Here is a 21,355-nt window from a genome sequence, read left to right as displayed (position 1 = left end):
TATCTCCCTGTTAATAGTTCAAGGAAAACCAAACAAGGTCCCTTGCCTAAGTCAGCAGCTCTTCATTCAGGGGAAATTTATGTAACCCAACCAAATACTTGAAGGACTAAGGGAGTGTCCCCTTTAACCTCCTGAAGATACTGGCATCAAGGACAGGGCGGTGTTGGTCCAGGCAGCACAGGGCAATGGAAGGCGAAGGTGTTTCAGGCTATACCTTGGTGTTGAAGCAAAGACCCATCCCCATATGTTGTGTGCCACCTGATTTGCAAACAAAAGCAGGATGAGGACTTGGCATTGGGTGCCCAAGATGCCAATCAAATAGCATAATGGACTCCCAGGACCCAGAGAAGTGATTAGGACTTGGATGGCTCTGGATCAAATGGGCAAGATTTATGGGGAAGAATTATACACCACAGAGACAAGACACTTCTGCAAGTTTCACCTTAGCTCTCTGACCTTCCAGTTAGGTCCCTAGAAAGTGGTGAGAATAGGAGGTAAGGTTGTGAGAAGTGCACAGCTGGAGGGCAAAAGTCTCATCTGCCTTCTATAGGTATAGGAATTTCACAACATTTCTGAGAATCTACGGTCTCGATTCAGAGGAATCTGGGCTAAAATTCAACAACTTGCCCAAGATCACAACCTCAGCAAGTGGCAGAGCAGGGATCCAAACAAACCCAATTTGTCTGATGCCAAAGCCTGTGCTATTTCCACTACACCATCTTGCCTACTTGAGATCATTCCAGAAAGAGGATAGCCTAGCACATGAAAAAGCTGAGTTTTCGCTAAAACGTGTACTTCACTGGGGCTTAGGGTAATGCTTAAATAAAATTAAATATGCATGTGCTCATCGATCTTTGGGCTTCCAAAAGAGAAAGCAGAATTACCTCCCAGGCCCACAAATTAAGTGTATATTTTGTTTTATGCTCTTTTCCTTTTTATGGAGAAATCAGAAAATCATATCTAGTAGAATGGTCTTGAGGTTTTGTGGGCTTTTTAAAAACTTGAATATGTATTATGTGTACGAGCAAATTAGGAGGTAAATAACTGCCACGGTGTGCTGTGAGACCAAGAACACATGAAAAGATGACCCTGGCCCCACCTCTTCCTTGAAGAACAGTATCCTACAAGCCTATGGGGCTGGTGGGGTGTGGGTGAAGCTGGTTAATGGTAAGAAAGGTTACTGGGGCAACAGAAGAGAGGTGCCAGCTAAATATCCCATATAAATGTTGATCCTTTCGACTGGGACATTTCTGCAGTGTTAATCCATCCTGCAAGCCCAGCTCGAAGACAAAGACTGTGATTGTGAAATAACACTCACCACAACTATATGGGGTATTATATTATTCCTTTTTTATAGAAATGAGAAATACAGAAACAAGCTCAGGTCCAGAGAAGCTAAGTCATTGGCCCAAGGTGATATACCTGGTCAGTGTTGAAGCCAGGATTCAAACCCAGGTAGCCTGACGCTTACAGCTGATGTTCTCAGCCACTATTAAACTTTCTACGCTCACTGTAAAGGCCATCATCAAAACACATGACTGGGAGTCAGAGAACCTGAGCTTTATGTCATGTGACATAAAGCCTTATTAGACATGTGACCTCGGGCAAGTCCCTGCACTCCTCTGAGCTCCAATTTACTTATCAAGAAATTAAAGCAAATGAAAAAAAGTAATAAAGTCTATTATACAAGTTTGTTATGAGAATCAAATGAAATGATATTAGTCAATCTAAGAAGTTCTACACAAATGCTGCTTAAAATTGTATGTTCCATGATTTGCAAGTGTGTAATAAAGACATAATTTATATGAAAATGACTGGCAGGGACCAGATGACAGTGGCGTAAGGCATTGCCTTAGGGGGCTTTTTTAATCATGACTTTCTGAACTACCAGGACGGCTATTTTACTTTCATGATTTAAAATGTATGAAACAGATGTTGGCTATTATTATAATTACTATTATCACCATTCACTAGGACTGAAAATAGTTTCCTGAGTTCATGCCTTATCAAAAAATTGGAAGCCGAGCTTTTCTGTTCCAAACTATTTGTGGTGTTTCCTAAAGACAGCATCTTGAGAAAGGTCAAATTTAGCCCATGCCCAGTGCCTGGATTTCGCTTGCCCGTGGCAAGTCTCAGGCGGGACACTCAGATACTCACATTCATGTTGTTCATAGGGTGGGTAGCTCAGCCGAACGGAGATAAGGATCAGGAAGATAAATAGAGGCCAGGCCACTTCCAGCAGCAGCTGACACTGAGTGGGAAATAAGACAAAGCACTGTGAATTTAAAAAATCACATGGATGCCTAATGCTATTGGGCTTCGGGAAATCCACAGGAAAGTTAATTAAACAATTGATGAACTTCTCCAGCCTCTCCCACCACTCTCTAAGCTTTAATAACACTGAATTATTTGCAGTTCTCACCTTAAAACATACTATTACATACATCTGTTTTCTTTAAGAAAGGGAAGATGCTTCCCAACCTGCTTCATCCGGCTTCTTCAAGATCCAACCAGGTATAATTTCCTTTACTAAAATCTCAGGCTGAGCTAGAAGTGCTCTTCCTGTGCTCCCACAGAAACCCCTGCATACTCCTCCCACAGCATTTTCCTCGAGCCCCTGAAAGCATCTGTTTCTGTCGCTGGCTTCCTCACGGCACTAGAGCATCCTGAAGGCAAGCACTGGGTCTGAGTCATCTCTGCATTCCCAGCCTTAGAGCAGTGGCAGGTATGTAATGACCATCTATAGAAAGGAGAGGGCCAGGGCAACCTGCTTGGCTAAATACACACCACCTCCGCTCCTTTAAAGGCACACGAAGTTACCCCATGGGGCAGAAAAGAGGACTTAAAAGGACAATGGAAATTCACACACATGGTTCTATATTGACCGGTGTGCACCCAAGACTGGAAAGAGTGCAAAGTTCTTTCCATCCATTAACGTCTGGTCACCATCGTCTCCAACGGGTTGGAAGATCATTAAACTTGTAAGCAAGCATGATCCACTGGTTAAAGCAATGAGGTTTCCCTAAAGGGAAACCCTGCCTCAATGAGTTACCAGGGGATAGGTAAGCACAGGGACAGGATGGAAATCATTAGACATAATTTAATTGAACCAGTGGTGTTCAGACAACTAGTTACACTGCCTGAAGTCTCACACCTTGTTGCTTCCTTTCATTTCTAGACTCCGACATTGTAATTAGGATGAACACCAAAGAGGCCAGAAGAGTCATGGGGCCTCATGGTTAAGAGTAATTACAAGTGTGGTTTGAGAGTCATGAAGCAAGAGAACACTAGTATGAAATCCCCCCTTTTCCTTAAACAGAAATTTTTTCTTGATCCTCAAGTCTATATATTTTTAGTGTGGAAAATTTGAAATTAAAAAAATACAGTAAAGTATGAAAAGGTAAATATAAATCACCCTTAATCCTACTTCCCAGAGATAATCCCTAGTAAACTGAGCTTACAATGGTTCTCTGTTAATATTTTTTGTCTTTTTTTCTATGCATACATAAATTATATCTTTTCTCTACAAAGGTGAGATTACACAGCATATATACTTGTATTTTGCTTTTTCACTTAACACTATATTGGGACTGTTTTCATGCCATAAAATATTCTCTTAAAATATGGATTTTAGTGGCGACTTCATATTCCACACTGTGAATAGATCATAATTAATTTAACCTTTCTGCTATTGTGGTGCCTCAAATTGTTTTTTGGTTTTTTTGTTTATTATTTGTTCTTGGATTTTTGGTATTTTAAATAAACCATTTTTAATTTCCAAAGACCTTTGATATGGTTCCACATTAAACTCTTTTAAAAATCTTTTCGGAAGGAAATCCAAGGATGATAGTGGATGTCCTGGGGTGGTAAGAACATGTGTGATTTTTTTCAATACTTCCCTATGCTTTCTAAATTTTCCGTAATGAGCACATATCACTTCTCTAATAGAACAAAAAAACACTGTTACCAAATAACTATGAAAAATACATTGCTACAGACAGCACACCAAGAAAAAAAAAAAGACAAATGGGTCCCTCTTTGGAAGACAGCATGTTGTCATGGGGTCTCAAAGACCAAAGATGGGGCTGTTCTTGCTAAATATTTCTGTAAATAATCCCAAACAGGCAACACACACTGAAATCTCCAAGCTTTCAAACGACATTCGGCCTCTTCTACCAGCTGAGCCGGTTGTCCCTCATCGGAGCTCCCAAATACTCGGAGCCTTTAACAGCACTTGGCAGAGCAGGGGCCCTATTTATATAGGAGCCTCTCCCCTAGTGTCACCTTCTACTCACTAAGCCACATGATAAGGGCTTAAAAAATATTTGTTGAGTAAAGAAAATGAACTTAAGTTTATAGAATAATGAAGCTGGAAATACAAATCAGTTGAGCCCTTTGGGAAAGCCATTTGTCTCCACATATTCAAAAGACATGTTTATCCCCTTTGACCAAGTAATATTCCTAGGCATACATCTTACAGAACTAAATTTAAAGTATCAAAAAGCTATATGCATGAAGTTATTCATTCCTCAAAACACTATAATGGCAAAACATTGGAAACAACTTAATTCCACAGCAATAGGGAGATGATCAAACCATATACATCTACTCAACAATATACTATGCAGTCATTACAACAGTGTTCACGAAACACAGACACTATCAACCATGCGAAATTCAGTGAAAAATGCAGAACACAAAATTGTATGTTATTCCAAGCTTATAGCTAAATAAAATCACTTACAAATATTAACAGACAGGAATAAAACTTCTGGGGTCTTTTTTTTTTTTTTTTGCAGGTAAAGATTCACCCTGAGCTAGCATCTGTTGCCAATCTTCCTCTTTTTTTTCCCACTCCCCAAAGCCCCAGTACGTAGTTGTATATCCTACTTGTAAGTCATTCTAGTTCTTCTGTGTGAGCCGCCACCACAGCAGGGCAACTGACACGAGTGGTGTGGTTCGTGACTGGGAAGTGACTCCGGGCCGCCGAAGCAGTGAGAGTGCCAAACTTGAACCACTAGACCATCAAGGCTGGCTCTAAAACTTTTTAAAAATGGCAAAGCTGTGAATGAACTCAAAAAAAGAATAGTGAACTCATAAAAAAATAAAAAATTAAATAAAGAACGATCTTACTTAAATGAGTCATCAATTATGAGTCATAATTGTCATCAATCTTGAAGCTCTGAAGCTACATTTGTACTTTTAGGATAAATAGTAGCTACCATTTATTTATTAAGAGTCCAAAATGTAGCAGGCGCATTATATATGGACTACTTCATTGAAACCTCTGAACATGCCCGTGCTGTAGGGAACCCTTGTTGTCTCTGTTTTAAATGCAGCAAGGCTAAAGCTCAAGGAAGAGTAAGCCACAGAGACAGCCAGCAGCCTGGCTGAGATTAGTGGCTAGTTCTCTTCAACTGTGGAGGCCCCATGGAATTCTATTTGACACAGTAGGTGGCCCAGGCAAGAAAACAACCCCACTAGGTGCCACCGTCAAAAAACATCGACAGGGTCCACTGAGGTAAAATGAACCTGTGGCCTGTAGATTCATAATAGCTACAGCCAATACTGAGCACCTGCTGTGTGCCAGGGATCTTTATGCAACTCTGTGAGGTAGGTTGTATCATTACCATTTCAGAAGTAAAGAAACTAAGGTTCGGACAGGTTACAAGCCATAGCCTGGGAAGAGAGCGCACCAGTGTTTGAATCCAGATCTACTGACCCCTATGTGCTTTTGCACCCACGCTGCCTCTCACAGAGCCATGGTTGGGACATATACCTTTTAAGATGGCCATTTAAGAGTCTAGCACTCAAAAGCCCTCCTGAGCACTGATCTGACCCAGTGAATCAAGCTTCATGTTCCTGAACATCTCTGCAACCCCCATATGTAGGACCCTGTAGGGTAGCCAATGCTCAAAATATGTGGGCTGACTGAAAAGAAAAAAGAATGGATCTTCCCCATGGCACGGGTAGCAAAGGGCACAAAGAAAATCTTACAAATCATATTCAGCAACTGAAGACAGAGGGTGTAAGCAGATTAAGGAAAGAGGTAAGAAAAAGACTGAAAATAATAATAATGGCTAACACTTAAATAGGCCTCACTATGTATCAGTGTTCTAACTGCTTTACATATATTAACTCATTTAATCTTCAAATAACCTGTTAGTACTATAATACCCATTTTGGAGATGAGGAAACTGAGGCTCAAAGAATTACTAAATAGCCCAAGGATACAAGCTGGGTAAATGGCAGAGGCAGAATTCAAAGCCAGTCCGACTCAAGGGTCCCTGCTCTTAGCTAGCCACTATGCACCCCAACCACCTTACAATCCCTGCCCTATTACTAAGGTATCTAGATTCTTCATCTTTCAAAGACTTTGCTGAGCTGAGACACTAACACATATGAACGAACGAAGAGCCTGTCTCCACAGCTCACAGCATCCAAAGCGGAGAACTCACGAGAGACAAAATTCAATCCGCGCCCTTTTACTTGCTACTTCTACAATTATTTCTGTCGTGGAACACAGAATTCACCTTCCAAATGCAGAGGAATGTTCTAGGGATTTCTTTTCCTAATAGCCTCCCTCTAGAAACCTAATTTGACTTCTGCAAGGAATGACATTCTGGCTCCACTTATTATCAAAATCAGATTTTTCCCCCATCTCTAAGCTTAGCACTTGTCCTACACCCAGGCCCTCATAAATAGCTTGGAAATAAGACTGATGCTTTCCTGCTACAAACTCCTACAGAAAACTCTTCTAATCTTACGTTGGTACCCACCCACCCACCTCCACACCTCCTCCCCCACGAGGTGGAGGAGATAGAGAGGAACACTGTTTTCTAAAGATGTTTCTCACCAAAGTCAGAAACTCAGAAGCTTTCTTTTCGTCTTGGGTATTCAAATAATAATTCTGATGGTTAAATAAACTGCTACACTGAGCTGCTCTGGGGAGCACCAAAGCATCCGCTTTCCATCCCATTATTCCTCAGCTATAACATGGGGATAACACGAGCAAGCATTTCTAGGGCAGGGTTCTCAACAGCGACACTACTGACATTTTGGGCCAGATAACTGTTGTGGGGGACTCGCCTGCGAACTGTGGGATGTTGACCGCATCCCTGACATCTAAGCAACAGCAGCACCACCACCCCCATCCAGGACTGTGACAACCAAAACATGTTTCCAGACCTTACCAAACGTCCCTGGGGCAGTGAAAGGGTGACAGAATACTTTTTAGAACTTGATAAGGTAGTAAGAGTCAATGGGGAAAAGAAAGAGATGAAAGTATCAAAGAATATTCTGAGAGGCAAAAAAGGAAGTGTGAGACAAAGAGCGCCCCAAGACATCAGACTGTTCACCAAAGTAATAGCACCTTCTGGGCTGTACCAGCATCAAAATAAAAAATTTTTATCACATGACCAATTGAATAACCCCAAAAGAGCCCCCTACACAAAGAAGATGTTAATAAATGTTCCAGACATAACTAGAAAAGGAATCCCTGTTTGATAAAAGCTGCTGGGATGACACAACATGAATGTGAAGAAAAATTAATTTTAGACCCATTCCAGATACCATACACCTCAATTAGGTCTGGGCAAATTAAAGCGAAATCTTAAAGACCACATCAGAGAAAGGCTGGGGCGGGGGCTGGTAACAATTCTTAAAACCAGGCCTGCCCTTCCAGAACTATAAAGCCTCACACATTGATGGTGGCTCTTCAAATGATTTGATCCTTTGGAGGGACATCTGATCACATACTTCAAAGGCCATTCTTCTTTGACCTAATAATCCTACTCCTGAGATTCTGGCCTAAGGAAATAATACAAAAGTAAGAAAAGTCTAGATGTATAAAATCTTTATAGTAGTTTATTTATAACAGCAAACACTGGAAACATCTACATGTTGGCCATAGAGTATGAACTTAGAAAATAAAAACTGCATTGATGGCTTACTGTAAAGCTACCAGAAATGTCAACAGCAGATGGCAGATGTGGGTCCAAAAGATCCAGCCCCTCCTCTCCCTAACTAATTTACAATACTTTCTTCACCTGTGAAACAGAAATTGTAATGTACACCTCTCAGAATTGCTGTGAAAATCAAGAAGGTAATGGATATAAAAGTACTTTCAAAACTACAAAATGCGGCCTACACATCAGAATCATTATTATAAATATGAAGATTATTTGGAAGTATGGGAACACAGACATCAAAGAACATTAAATGAAAGAAGAAAACAGAGCATAAAATGGTACATATGTATGCAATGATTATAACTGTCTCCTTGGGCTATTGTCACTCAAATCCTCTCAGTGCCAAGGACCACATAATCTGACCCTCGTAATCAAGACCTATCTACCTGAGGGACTCCTTCTGCACGTAAGATAAAATTCGATTGCCCTTTCTAGCTCGAGGGTCCTACGTGATGTGGTCCTGCTGATTCCCAGCTCCCCCCAGCCAGTCTTCATTCACTCCACCAGTGCCTCTGGCCTTTCTGTTCCTTGACTCAGGGACATGCATTGGCCCCACGGCCTTCACACCCTTTGTTTCTCTGCCTGGAATACAGTACCCCTGATCTGTGAGCTCCTGACCTGCCCCTGGTCAAATGCTGCTTGAATTTCAGGGCTCTCAGCTTAAATGTCATGCCCTTCCATTCGAAATTAGAGTCCCTGACCACAGCCTGGGAGTATCTAAAAAAGTACCACAGTTTGTCTGGGTTTTTTTCTTTAGAACACTTATCACAGTTTGTTATTATGTTTTTACTTCCATGATAATGTGTTTCATATCAGCTTCCCTCACTGAACTATAAGCTCTCTGAGGGCAGGGATCACGTTTGTCTGCTTCACCACTATACACCCAACACACTGTCCTACAGACAGTAGATGCTCAATAAATATTTACTCAATGAAACAATAAATGGCTATTTGTTCTAACTTTCTTCCTTCTGTAGAAGAGGAAACTAAAAGTCAAGAGAAATGAGTTTCCCTAAGCCACTGAGGTATATAGTGGTCAAGCTGGAATTAGAATTGAATTGAAATTAGATAACAATTAGAATTATTCTCTGGATTTGAACCATCACTGCCAGGCCAGCACTAAGGACACGGAAGAAATGTGTCAGGTGAAACTGAAACTGGGGAGGGGATGTGGAGAATTTCCATCTACCCTGTAAAAATTCTCTAATGGCTTCTAAATGGGGAGTTTTAATTTTTATTTATTTGATAGCTTATTCCTTGTCATTAAACAATGCTCAAATACTGATACTCTAATTTATGCAAAAATTTGAATCACCTATTTTCTCAGCCACATGGCTAATCAGATCTAACTGAGAAAATTAATAGCAAAGTCTAAAAAGAGAGGCCATATGGCCCTACTTGGTCCCATCTGTCCCATGGGGACCTTGGTCTCTGGCTCAGCCTAAAATCGGATGAGGGATCCTGAGGACTCTGAAGCCCCTCACCCTTCCTGTCCCAAGCCCTGTTTGTACTGAATGACTGCCACCCACACAAGTTAACAGTTACTTTGGACCCAAACTGAGCTTTGCACCCAAGTTTCGCAACTCAATTTCAATGCATTCTGTGCCCGACAGGAATAGCGGAAAGCTAACCCTGCCTGATGGTTCCCATGAGGCTGCACAATGGGGGCACAAGAAAGAGGTCCCCAGGATTCATTAGCAAACAAGGACGCTGAGCAAAAGGGCAAATGGATGCCTTTCAACAAGGTTGCCCTGGGGTGTGCTCTTCAGCTCCCAGCTTTTACAAATTCTTTCTACTCTTCCTCGCACCAGCACACAGGCCCCTATAGCAGGGCAGCCTCCTTGAGACCTGCAAACTAATGGCCCATTTGACACATTTACCACTTGTTCAGGAAATACTTATTAAGCATATCCCAGGTGCCAGGCTCTGGGGCCAAGTGTGTGCACGCCAGGATCTCAGAAGGTGGTAACGAGCAATGATTTTCCATACAGTGTGGGCAAGAACGATCACGGAGCTGCTACCTTCTTCCTCTGCCTAATGGGCAGAACTGGTTCCGAGTGCACAAGCTAACAAAGTGGCACCAAAGCCCCTAACAGGTTCCAATGTCTAATCAATACAATCTAGAAATGCAAGCCAGGTGGATTGGGAAGCAGCTACCAGTCAGAATTTAAGATCCAGGGACATTAAACAGTTAGTACAGATAAAGCAAAGCCTGCTAAAAAGGGCCTGTGCCTGGAGGGCCCCCAGGAAATTGGTTCTGGTGCTACTTCCATGATGAACCCACTCTGAACCCTGTCCCCCTGCCCCAAACACCAGGTCCACTAACTGTACAGGGGACAGGCCAGATCTTCCCAGCTCTGACAATCTAAGCATCTGCGACCTGACATAAATGATGTTTCTTTCTCGTTCAGCAAAATACATTTCCTTTAGAAATCAGGAAGGGAGGAAACAAGGACAAGCTCACAGGCAGTGCTGTATTATCTAGAAAAGCCCTTTTGTGTCAGGATGCTGGGTCCCTACTTCCTCCTTCAACAAGAACTCTGCCACAAGGCTACAGACTGCCTTGACTAAACCTGTCTATCTCCCTGATCTTAACCTTTTTTTTTTTTTGAGGAAGATCAGCCCTGAGCTAACTACTGCCAATCCTCCTCTTTTTGCTGAGGAAGACTGGCCCTGAGCTAACATCCGTGCCCATCTTCCTCTACTTTATACGTGGGACGCGTACCACAGCATGACTTTTGCCAAGCGGTGCCATGTCTGCACCTGGGATCTGAACCAGCGAACCCCAGGCCGCTGAGAAGCAGAACGTGAGAACTTAACCGCTGCACCACCGGGCCGGCCCCTTAACTTTTTTGAACCCATAAGCTATACTGAGCAAGAAGCAACAAGCTGTGACCACTGGAGACTGGCCTAGTCTGGATGGCCCCACCCTACATCCTATTCCAGGACCCTGTGCTCCTGATCCCTTGGTTGACCTTGGGGAAATCCCTTCCCTGCGTTGTGCCTTGGTGTTCTCATCTGTACAATGAGAGGCTTGGACTGGACTACCCTTGAGACCTCCTTTCATTGCTAAGATGACACAATTCTTTCCACTACTCACTGGCTAATGGACACACTATGGCAGAGAGAGTTTCCCATCACGTGGGCTGTTGCCACCAGGATGAGAAGAGGCAGGAGACCTGGACCACAGAGAGCCAAGAAATGAGGAGAGGAGATGAACACACAGGACCTGGGAACAGCCATGGGAGGCACGGACAAAGGCAAGGAAGAGGTTAGAAACTTGAAGATTTTGAGACTGAGGATAGAAAACATAATGATACTACTGTAAAGCAATTTGACACAGTGGTTTAGAGTACCAACTCTAGAGTCAGATTATCTGGATCTGAACCCTACGTGTGCTCCTGACTAGCAGTGTGGACCTCAGACAAATTACTTAAACTTTCTCTGCTTCAAGTTGCCCGGTACAAGGAAATAATACAATAACACAAGTTCCCCAAAACAAGGAAGTAAGAGTACTTCATAGGGTCTTAAAAGGATTAATCTAATTAACAACCTACTTTAGTGCCTAGCACATGGAAGCTCATTCTACGTGTTTGCTTTTACTATATTATATAATATTATGTTATATTTTACTATTACTATTATTATTACCCAAGACAGATAAGATATGTAGATTCTAGTTACTACTCTCTCACTAGTGACCTGGGGATTCAGTACTCATTTGTAAAATGAGGGGCTAAAAAAAATCAGTGTTTCTCAAACTAGAAAATATACATATATATTCATGAGGGATTATATATGAGTTCTCTGAGGATTTTAAACATTTTGTGTTTTCATTTCAATGGTCATCTAAACAAATTCAAATAAACATGTCTGGATTTTCTCAATGCCTACTTCATGACCAAGTTCTGGCACAAGACTTCAAAGCCGAAGTTTATATTTGTGTTTGTGATTGTGTTGGCCCCAATATAATTGTAGCAACCTAATGAGAAAGGAACAGATGCAGACACAATTTATGAATGATGAGATTGGACCAAATGAAAGCCAAATGACATCAAATGAAGGTTATTGGAAAAATGGTTGGAGAATTGAGCCATGAGCACATAGTCATATAGACTGTCCGATCTCAAAAGGGTCAGCACTACAGCATTCACAGCCAAAGTCACATTCCTACTCATAATTTGGTTTCAGCTAACCAATGTCAGCTGTCTTACTACATTAACGGTGTTAATTTGAATTGTATTGGTTTTGCAATTTTGTTTGCATTTAATTTGTAAGTACGTATGGGTCATATGATTGTATAATAGCCTGGAAGTATAAGGAGTTTATCTCTAGTTTATCTTCATATATGCACATATTTAAGTAACATTATAACAAAAAAGAAATTTAGTGAACACTGCCTTTTTTTTTTGCTTTTAAAGGTGGTCCAAGCATTATTCTAGATTGAGAGATGCTGAATTCAATTCTCTCCAAGGTCCCTCACAGCTCTTTGAGTCTAAGAAAGATGACCATTTTAGTTACAGACGTGTTCAGCTTTGTTAAGACAGCCAAGTGGGGATGTAGGCTTAGAATTCAGGAAAAATGGCAGCGCAGGAAACAGAGATTTAGAAGCCAACTACAGAGAGGTGCAGCTAAACCCAGGAGACTAGATGGGATTTCTGAGTGTTCAGAGATAGACAAGCAAAGAGCTGATGTCTGAGCTTCCGGGAGTTCACCACGCCTTATGGCCTTCAGCTTCCTCTGTGGAAAAATACTATTCACGTGTGCATTAAAGATGATCTGCTCAGGATTACTCGAAGAATTATTGTCCCATCTGGGAAGTGAATGGCTTAGAACAATCCACAGGAATAAAACAAATCTCAGCTCTATATCCCTCCAGGCTTGCAATCAAAGTTGAAAGGAGAGCGTCTACACTGAACTAAGAGATCCAGTCTCTGAGCTCTAAGAGCTAGGCCACTAACTCACTTTATTCCCACCTCCCAGAAATACGGGGGGCCTATTAGGTTCTCTTGGAGAGCCAGGTGGCCCTCAGGACTGCAGCAAAAGGAAAAAGTGGAATGGTCAGGGGCAATTCTGTGCCAGATGCTTGAGGTCTGAACTCGTGCCTGGGCACTACCACAAACCAAAGCCAAGACTTCTGACCGGCTGAAAATCGGCCCTCTGTGATAAGCAATAGGGCCATATCAGGACCACACAGTCCTGCGTCCACCAGGGTCACATTCATTCAATCACTTTGAGAAAACCAAGAAGACTCTCCTTCTCCCCTCCTCCAATCCCCAACTCAAAACCATGAAGAAAAGCATGGGAGACGCCCCTGGAGAAACCCACGCTTACCGTTTGTCTTCTTCTGAAAGTGAGGTTCTTCCACAGCAGTAACCTCAACTGAGGCCAACAAGCCATGTTACCTCAGCTGGCACCCACGGCAACCTGCGTGTGGCTTGGGAGCCTGTGAAGGCCGTGGCCAGAGCTCAGGGCAGGGACGCTGTGGCTGGTCATTAACTGAAAGATAAAGCAGGAGGGGAGAGAGCTGTCAGTTATTGCTGCAAAGCCATACGCCAGTGAGGGCTGGTACTCCAACCTCCTCACGGGAGACCTCAACACCCAGGTCTGCGTCATGACTACTCAACAGGTCATGAGTCCCCGACTTCCAGCCTGGGGGTTCTCCAATAAACAGAGATTCTGGAGGTTTTCTGGTGGTAGCCTGTGAGCTAGTCATTATAATCCTAATCATTTTAGCTCCACTGATGTGATCACTCGGGAATGAAAAATACACTTATGAAAACAGACTTACATGAGCAATCTTAGTGGCCAAAACACGGAGGCTGGAAATGGCATACTGGAATCTCAGAGACCTCCCTCCCTTCTCTAGGAAAATGCCTCCCCTCACACAAAATGTCAGCAGCGTTTATCAATTTTGCCTTGAACCTGGGGTAACTTATGCTATTCCCTGAAATTCACTGTAGACTACATTTTCATCTGGCCACAAAGTCGAGTCCTTCAAATGATAAATGGCACCATGGATAAAGCGGTTTCCCGATCCGGAAAGCCACAGTATGTCTTAGATGACTGTGAGTAAACACTAAGGAAATGCCACCTATACCTGGCTCCCAGGTGATGAGGACAATCCCAGTGCTATGTGTCTGTGGAAAGAAAAGAATATCCCGTGGAGAATCGAATCAGCCAAGGCAGGCAGAGAGCATCGCCTGTGAGACTGACAAGCTCCCAGTGTCCAGACATATGCACACTTCTGGCCTGGCTCCACCCGCACCTTCACGCAGAGCCTGGCTCCCTGGAGGACTGCTTTGCCATGCTGGGGAAGAGGAGGTCCTCACAAAGAAGGGATACAACGTTCTGGGTGTCGCAGCTGCCCACTCAACAACTGTATTTATTTAACACTGGAATAATCCCAAGGAGTCATACCAAAGTTGAAGAAGGGACAGAAAATGAAAAACACAAGACGGGAGGGATACACAGGTCAAAGTCAGGCCCTGCCCGCACTTCATAGTCGCGAACCTTAGCAGAAACCAGAAACCAGCTTTACCTCTAAAATGGCTGAGTTAATCCTTGTGGCCTCTAGTGGAGGAGAGGTGGGAGTGGGATATTACACATGAGGAACAAATAGCAAAAAAAGCTAAGAATGTAGCGACCACTTGTGGATATAAAACCAAGGTCGAGGGGGCCAGCCCCATGGCAGAATGGTTAAATTCACGCAGCCCACTTTGGTGGCCCAGGATTTCGGCAGTTCGGATCCTGGGTGCAGACATGGCACCACTCATCAAGCCATGCTGAGGTGGCAGTTCACATAGCACAACCAGAAGGACCTACAACTAGAATATACAACTATGTACTGGGGGGTTTTGGGGAGAAGAATAAAAAAAAAAACCAAACAAGTACTGGACTAAAAGTCCTTAAGTTCAAATCGGATCTCAATGCAAGGGTCAACCTCTAGTCGGATTTTACCCTTCTGCCCCTACAAGACTTGGATTAAAAACTTCTAGACTGAAAAAGAGAGTGGAAAGAATTTGCAGTGTCTGAAAAAAAGGAATGACCCAGTATTATGTATTTTGATTCATTCATTGACAATCCAACAAATCAGGATTTCTTCTGAAATATTCAAGCCTTAGGACCTATTTCTTATCTTTATTAGCAAACTTCTAGAAGGACTCAGACCCCCAAAATTTCTCACTTCAAAAATAAGAAGAGTTAAACAAGCATTGTGTCCCTTTGCAATTTGCTGTTTAAAGATGTCAACTGGCCTCCGAGTGCTGAGAGCCAGAAGGCGATTGTGAGACGCGTGCTTGTAATCCCAAACTGTTCTGTAAGTGGCCTAGGACAGGACTTGCATTCCAGAAACAGTGAAATAAATAATTAGCTAGATTTTTCTCATGCAAAAGCTGCTCTCCAGGCATCACTTAGTTGATTTAGAAGCTACATGAATCTTTTCAGATCCCCAAGGTAACAATGAGGAGGCTGGAACACAAGTTTGTAATTAAAAGGAATATTAACCTAGTTGAAAGAGTCCAGATATGAATTAGCTCCAGCTTCCCAACTATGTGCCCTTGGCCAAGCCTTTACGCTCTCTGAGCACCAAGTTCCTCATTATAAAATGTAGATGACAATATCTACCTTGCATGATGTTCCAAGGATTAAATGAGATAATATAAGTAAATTCCCAACATTGTAGATGGCACATTATTAGTGCCAAAGAAATGAGTTCCTTTCCCCTAACTTATCTTGCTCTCTCCTATCGGTACCGTCTAGCAGAGACACAGTTACATGCTGTCCCAACGTTCTTTTCTATTTCCTGGGACCAAACCAGAGCACAGATTGCCTCCCTCAAACCTGAGTGGAGAATCTCAGAGGAAGAGAAGACGCACCTCGATAGAAGTTCACGAGAAGAGAAAAGGGCAGGAGAAGTTTTTTTGAGAATGTCTTCCTAAAAGTAGAGTTTCTGGGTCTCCAGATCACAGGTTCCGATCCCAGGGACAAGTTCCGATCTCCAAGAGACACGCAGAAAAGGTGAGCAAGAAGTAGCCCGGAGCAGCAGCAGAGTGTTCTGCTCTGGCTTTCCTGGGCGCGAACAGGCAGGCTTCTTGTCCCGATTTCCCCACCGACCTTGGCATGGCCCTGGCCATCCACATAATTCCCTCCTCCCACCTCAGATCATCGTTGGGAGTACTTCTGTCCAAAGAGGAGGGTTTGGCAATGCCCAACCCCTCTGCTCAGGTAAGTGAAGCCAAAAGCACATTTCTACATCAGTTTTCCAAGGAAATGAACAAACAAACCAGAACTAAAAAGAAGGCGGTCCTATGTACTGGATTTCTCAATGTTCCAAAGCTAGTAGCATGTTCGCTCCTGCCCTTATGCACATTTCCAGTTACTGGCTGGAAAAGGTCCCACTTCACAATCATAGCGAGTCAACAGGCCACTCTCAGCCTGCTCCTGGGTGACCACAACAGCCACTTCACTGGTCTCCCTGCCTCCAGTCTTTCCCCCTCCCATCCATTTATCACAGAAGTTATTCCACTAAACCAAATATCCCCCACTTAAAACCCTTTGCCATCTTCCCACCGCCCTGAGGATAACATCTAGTCCTCACTATGGTCTCCCTGATGACTCCAGCCTTTTCTCTTGCCACTCCTCCCCTCCTGATGCCCCAGAAAACTACTCACAGGCGCTGAAGAGGCTGTGCTCTCTCCTATCACTGGGACTTCCTGGAGTTGCTCCCTGTCCTGAAACACTTGCTCACAGAACTGTCAGCCTGGCTAACTCCTCCTCAACCTTAGGTCTCCATTTAGCAGCCACCTGCTCAGGATCCTCGCCTGATTACCTCCTCTGCACTAACACCTGGGTTAGGAGCCCCTCCTAGGTGCTGCGGGGGCAGCCTCTGTTCCCCTACTCTGAGTCCACACGGACCATTCCTGTTTCCTTCATCACTGTTTTCCCTAGTATGAAAAATGGTACTTGACATGCAGTAAGCGCTCGGGGACTGTCTGCTTAACTAATTAACTAAAAGATGGACATGAGAATTGGGTTTCAGAACATTAGGGTGGTGGCATTCCTGGGCCTGTGGTAACTGATTTCTCAAGCTTGATTAACGAATTCAGGTAAATTGTCCCCAGAGAGGGAGCTCTGTGTTCTGCAGGCTTCCACCACACACTCGTGAAGGCCACAAAGGACTGCTGAACTCCCCAGGTGACTCCTGGGGCATCCGGGAAAATGTAATTGAATCTAGGTCTGCTTCCCACAAAACCAGGTTGAGCTACGGACCGAGCAGGTCCTGCCAAGGCCAGTGGAGCCATGAAATCTGCTTTCTGCCAAGCTTCACGTTCAAGTGTGAGGGGCACTCCCTCTAGGTCTCATTAACAGCCACCCAGGTGGAGCATCCCTCACCAAAATTTAATGGATAGTTTCCACACCCTAACCTTCTTTTGTACAGTATGGACCTAGCAGAAGTGATTGTTCAAACCTTTGACCGATTTTTTACAGAAATTTTCACTCCAAATGCCACCGATATTTTAAAGTTATTAATATCTAGAAAATAAACAAACTGTTAAAACATGACCTTCTAAAATAAGCAAAGACTCAACATCATTAGTTGCAAGAAATGCAAATTAAAACCACAATGAGATACCACTACACACCCACTAGAACTACTAAAATTTTAAAAATCTAGAAGTGTTAGCAAATACGCAAGCAGCTGGAACTCTCATAGACTGCTGGTGGGAATGTGAAATGGAGCAACCACTTTGTAAAACAGTTTAGCAGTTTCTTGTAAAGTTACACACAGACTTAGGATTCAGCCCAGCTATCCCTTCCCAGGTATCCACCCAAGAAATGAGAGTGTGTGCACACAAAGACCTGTACGTGAATATTTATAGAAGTCTTACGTGGAATACCTCAAAGTGGAAACAACCCAAATGTTCATCAACTAGTGAATAAACTAAAAAAGAATACTACTCAGCAGTAAAAAAGAAACTACTGATATATGCAACAGCATGGGCGAATCTCAAAAGTCTATGCTGAGAGAAATAAGCCCGACACAAAAGACTACATACTATACGACTCGGTTTATATGACATTCTGGAAAGGTGAAACAATAGAGACAGAAATCAGATCAGTGGTTGCTAGTGTTATGGTGGGGAAGAGGACAGACTGCAAAGGAGCCCTGAGTGATGGAGTTATTCTACATCATGATTGTGGTAGTGATTACACAAGTATATACATTCATCAAAACTCATCAAACCTCACACTTACAAAGGGTAGATTTAACTGTATGTAAATTATACATCAATAACCTGACCTTCCTGCCCCCCTGTGAAAAAGTACCTTCTATTATAATAATTAACATAGTCCACAAGTCAAATCACGCCTTGGAAGACCTAAGCACTGCATAGTATAAAACTTGATTATTGTGTGTTTCCCAGGAAGGTGAATAGTGTATAAAATATTCACTCAATGGCTATTCACTCAACATCCAACTCAGCCTTAACTCTGCACGATTCCCATTAGCCACAACAAATATTTACTGAGTGCCTATTATGTGCCAAGGCTGTTCTAGAAACTGGAGATTCAGCATGAACAAAAGAGGCAAAGTTCCTGCTCTCATGGAACTTCTATTCCAGCAGGGAGGTGGAAAACAGACAGATAACACTGGGTTATTTGGCAGTGGGTGGTAGGAGTCACGAAGAAAAATAAAGCAGAGTAAGAGACAGAAAGTCACAGGGGTGGGTAACTTCTTTCTGATGAAGCCCCTTGAGGACAGTGAAATGAGAGAGTGGGCCATATGCTACTTGCAACAGGGTCACGAAATGATAGCTGGGACTGTGAATTCTTTTAACTTTTCCCTAAACCCAAAAACCTGAAATGCCAGACAGACTCAGTGAGGCTGGCAAAAGAAAAAAATACAGGTTCAGAGGGAGCTTGGTGTGAAAGGGGAAATGATGACCCCAGTCAGCACATACCACACTGCTCCCCCACCCCCTTCCTCACCACAACAGTTTGGCCCTTTTGAACCTCACGTATAAGTTTTAAAGAAAGATAAGAGATATAAAGAAGAAAGGAGGAGAGAGGAAGAGGAAGACACACTAAAAAGACATGGTAGGAGGGTTTTTTCCCCACTTGGCAAAGCAAAAATCAAAACAGGAACGACTTCCCGTGACTGCCTTCCACCCTTCTAAAGCATGAAATCTGTCTACGGAAATGCAATAATAGGAAAAGATGCACATGTTTGCACTGCTACCAGAAACTCTTCGTTTGTGCAGTCACAAAAAGGTCGCTTGGTCTTTTTGCTTTCTGCAAGAAAACTGGGAGTACGTGAGACCATGCCTTACAGCTTTAGAGCTGAGCTTCCTTCCAAGGCTGGGAGTCAACCCCTTAGCCAGGGCACGCTCCAGAAGGGGACAGTCTCGATGTAGGAACCACACAAGCCGCAGTTCTCACTGCGGCAGAGAAGTGAGACCGAAGAGGCAAAAGAGGACAACCTTTCACAAAGGCTGTCCTCCAGCGGACGGCTGCGTTAGCTGATAGATAGAATTCCATGCGGTTTTGAAGACCTGCTTACAGCATACCCCTGCTCCAATCTTATAGAGAAGCAGAGGCCCCCAAAAAGCAAGCGACTTGCTCAGAGTCATCCCCTAGAGTCAGAGTGGGCCTCCAGGTTTCTCAAGAAATAATTTTTTCAACAACTCCGATATGCTTTTTCCCATCATGATATTTCTCCTATGATTCCGTTTGTTCTGAACACAATTTTCTTGCGAGTTCTATCCAAATAGTTTATATATGCAGGACGGGAAGTCAACAACTAACCTTCATCCTTCAAAAACAGTGGTTTTATGACAGCTATTTCTCTAAACTTTAAATAAGTAAAAGTGTGTGTGTGTATGTGCATCCTTTGTTAGACAAATTTCCACATAGTTACTAGAAGTGAGACAGAAGTTGAAATTTCTGAAGATGGCTATCAGGATCTCTCTTGATGAAACTGTTTCTAGATGTAAATACCAATAAACAGCTAGCCAGTAACCTACAAAGCAGGAGGTAGATTTAAGGCAGGATTTAACTACATCACATATGAACTGAAAATGTGTTGGCACTGCAGGTCAACTGATTGCCTGCAGGTCAACTGATTGCCTATTCATAAGATGCTGATGCAAAAATCACAGATGTTTATGCATCCCATCTAAAGAGAGATGTGGAGGGTCCTGTAAAATGAGGATATGAAATCTGTAAGCCCAACAGAGCATGTTTGCTTTGGAAAAGGTTGGCTGTTTAATTGCTTCCTTTGAGTACATGTCTCTGGATCAGTAGCCACATTCAGGGGAAAAGCTAATGAGGTTACTGACAGTCAGAAGACCAGACTGAACAGGCTCACGACACCCGTGACTGAAGACAGGACATGGCTGCTGTAGTGGTGGGAGGGGATTTTGAGTCATCCTGTGACTTCTCCCAGACTGAGCCCATCAGCTTTATTAAGCCTGAAGCTAATTTGACTACCAGAGTTTAACTTTTCTGGCCTCCAGAAGCTACTGAGCTCTCCACCATTAAGGCCATCCTTGTGAGCCCTTAAATTTCACCCCCTTGCAGTCCCCGATGATCCTGCAGATGCACAGTTTCAGTAAAAATGCCCTTAGTTGCCATTAGGCTCTCAGAGGCCTGCAGAAAGGCCATGAGCTGGTACTTAGCAACCCCTGAAATTGCATTCCTACTTAGACCATAACATTTTAATACTCAAATTTAAGGAGACAAAAGGTGCAAGAAATCCTCCAAGATAAAAGTCAAGGATAAAATGAAGCCATTCTATCATTCTAAAAGAATTCTCTCATTCTAAAAGAGGCTCTGCTATTGTACTACTCAGTTAAAAAATACAGATCCAGTGAATTTTATCAATTCCAAGAATCTGTAACTTAAGGGGACTTTCTTGAAATTACCAAACGCATCATACTTACGTGATTATTAGTAACAAGTCTATAGATAACTGCATACTCTTCTTTCAGTCTGGAATGCATATTCAATTTCCTGGACAAAACTGTTTGCTAATAGCTAATTTTCAAAATGAGGGCTATGAAAGAATACATAAACACTGAAAGTTAAAAGAGAACCATGAATATTGCACACCTAGCTTCTGAGAAGCATAATTCCTCATGCTGTCAACAATTCTATTTTAAAGAAGACTCAAAAGATTTAAATCTATTTCTATCATGGCATTGATATTTGGACAACCAAAGATCCTTTTTATCACTCTCAACAGTCCAGTTGCTGCTAGCTAAAACAGTCAGGCCTTCTAAAAGCGTCAACAGCCAGGGTTTCTGAAAGTGAAGCTGCCCTGCACCCAAGTTCTTGTTTCACCATTGTAAAATTACAGAGAAATTCTAACAAAATGTCAGACA

General features: G+C 42.9%; 1 protein-coding gene across 4 annotated transcripts in view; it reads right to left on the bottom strand.

The window, feature by feature from the left end:
• The window catches only part of ABCA1 (ATP binding cassette subfamily A member 1), a 131,751-nt gene that overhangs the window by 98,019 nt on the left and 12,377 nt on the right, over positions 1–21,355 (bottom strand). For 3 of the 4 annotated variants that reach the window (XM_014840064.3, XM_070519100.1, XM_070519098.1), the window contains exons 2-3: positions 13,305–13,469; positions 2,158–2,251 (exon numbers count right to left, since the gene is read on the bottom strand). In XM_014840064.3, coding sequence (XP_014695550.1) covers positions 2,158–2,251; positions 13,305–13,370 — 160 coding nt within the window. In that variant the 5' untranslated portion in view covers positions 13,371–13,469. Of the gene's footprint in view, positions 1–2,157; positions 2,252–13,304; positions 13,470–15,847; positions 15,988–21,355 lie in introns of those variants that run through there. The other variant, XM_070519099.1, reaches the window with a different exon arrangement.

Source organism: Equus asinus, chromosome 10 (genome assembly GCF_041296235.1).
Source record: "Equus asinus isolate D_3611 breed Donkey chromosome 10, EquAss-T2T_v2, whole genome shotgun sequence".
NCBI lineage: Eukaryota > Metazoa > Chordata > Mammalia > Perissodactyla > Equidae > Equus > Equus asinus.
This window is presented reverse-complemented; position numbering and strand designations above follow the sequence as displayed.